We start from the raw sequence: 584 nt of genomic DNA, 5'->3' as shown, positions 1-584 counted from the left end.
AAAAGGAGGAAGGGAGAGCAAAGAAAAAATAAAACAGAGTGGGGAGAAGTGAAATGATGCAACTAAGGAGTAAGAGCAGAAGGTTAATATTTAAAACCCAGGCCTCAGAGTTGCTCAGTGCTCTGTAATAGAGCGCTGATCGTACTCACTGAAAGTATCATCTCTGGCTCACACAGGAAAACTGCACAGCTTTCTACAAATAGCTGTATTGCTTCTTACACATTGTAAAAATCAAACTGTGACATGCTGTCTCACCTGAACCCGACCCAGAAGAATAATCATCATCATCAATGGGATAGACGCCTGATGCCTCTTCAACAGAGCTGTTGTCCAGGTATAAATCTTTATCAGAGGTCAAATCTGCTCTCTGGAAAACAGATAAGAGTGAATGGTTAGAAAGATAACAGTTCCTCAGCACAGCCAGCTCTTAATCTTCTCTCTTATTTCCAAAGTTGATGTTGGTATACTGAACAGTTTATGCGACACATTTGTTGAAGACGTTAAAAAAAAAATTGTAAAAATTATAGCATAAAAAATATCCAAGTCTGCCCAATGAAAACCAAGGAATCACTCAATCTGTGGGA

At 39.0% G+C, this 584-nt stretch overlaps 1 protein-coding gene across 1 annotated transcript in view; it reads right to left on the bottom strand.

Moving 5' to 3' along the window:
• Positions 1 to 367, bottom strand: part of SDC2 (syndecan 2) — a gene marked incomplete at its 5' end in the record, with an annotated part of 9,761 nt that extends 9,394 nt beyond the window's left edge. The window contains 1 exon segment of the mRNA NM_001303220.1: positions 256 to 367. Coding sequence (NP_001290149.1) covers positions 256 to 367 — 112 coding nt within the window.
• Between the last annotated feature and the right edge of the window lie 217 nt (positions 368 to 584).

This window comes from Meleagris gallopavo, chromosome 3, assembly GCF_000146605.3.
Source record: "Meleagris gallopavo isolate NT-WF06-2002-E0010 breed Aviagen turkey brand Nicholas breeding stock chromosome 3, Turkey_5.1, whole genome shotgun sequence".
Lineage (NCBI taxonomy): Eukaryota > Metazoa > Chordata > Aves > Galliformes > Phasianidae > Meleagris > Meleagris gallopavo.
This window is presented reverse-complemented; position numbering and strand designations above follow the sequence as displayed.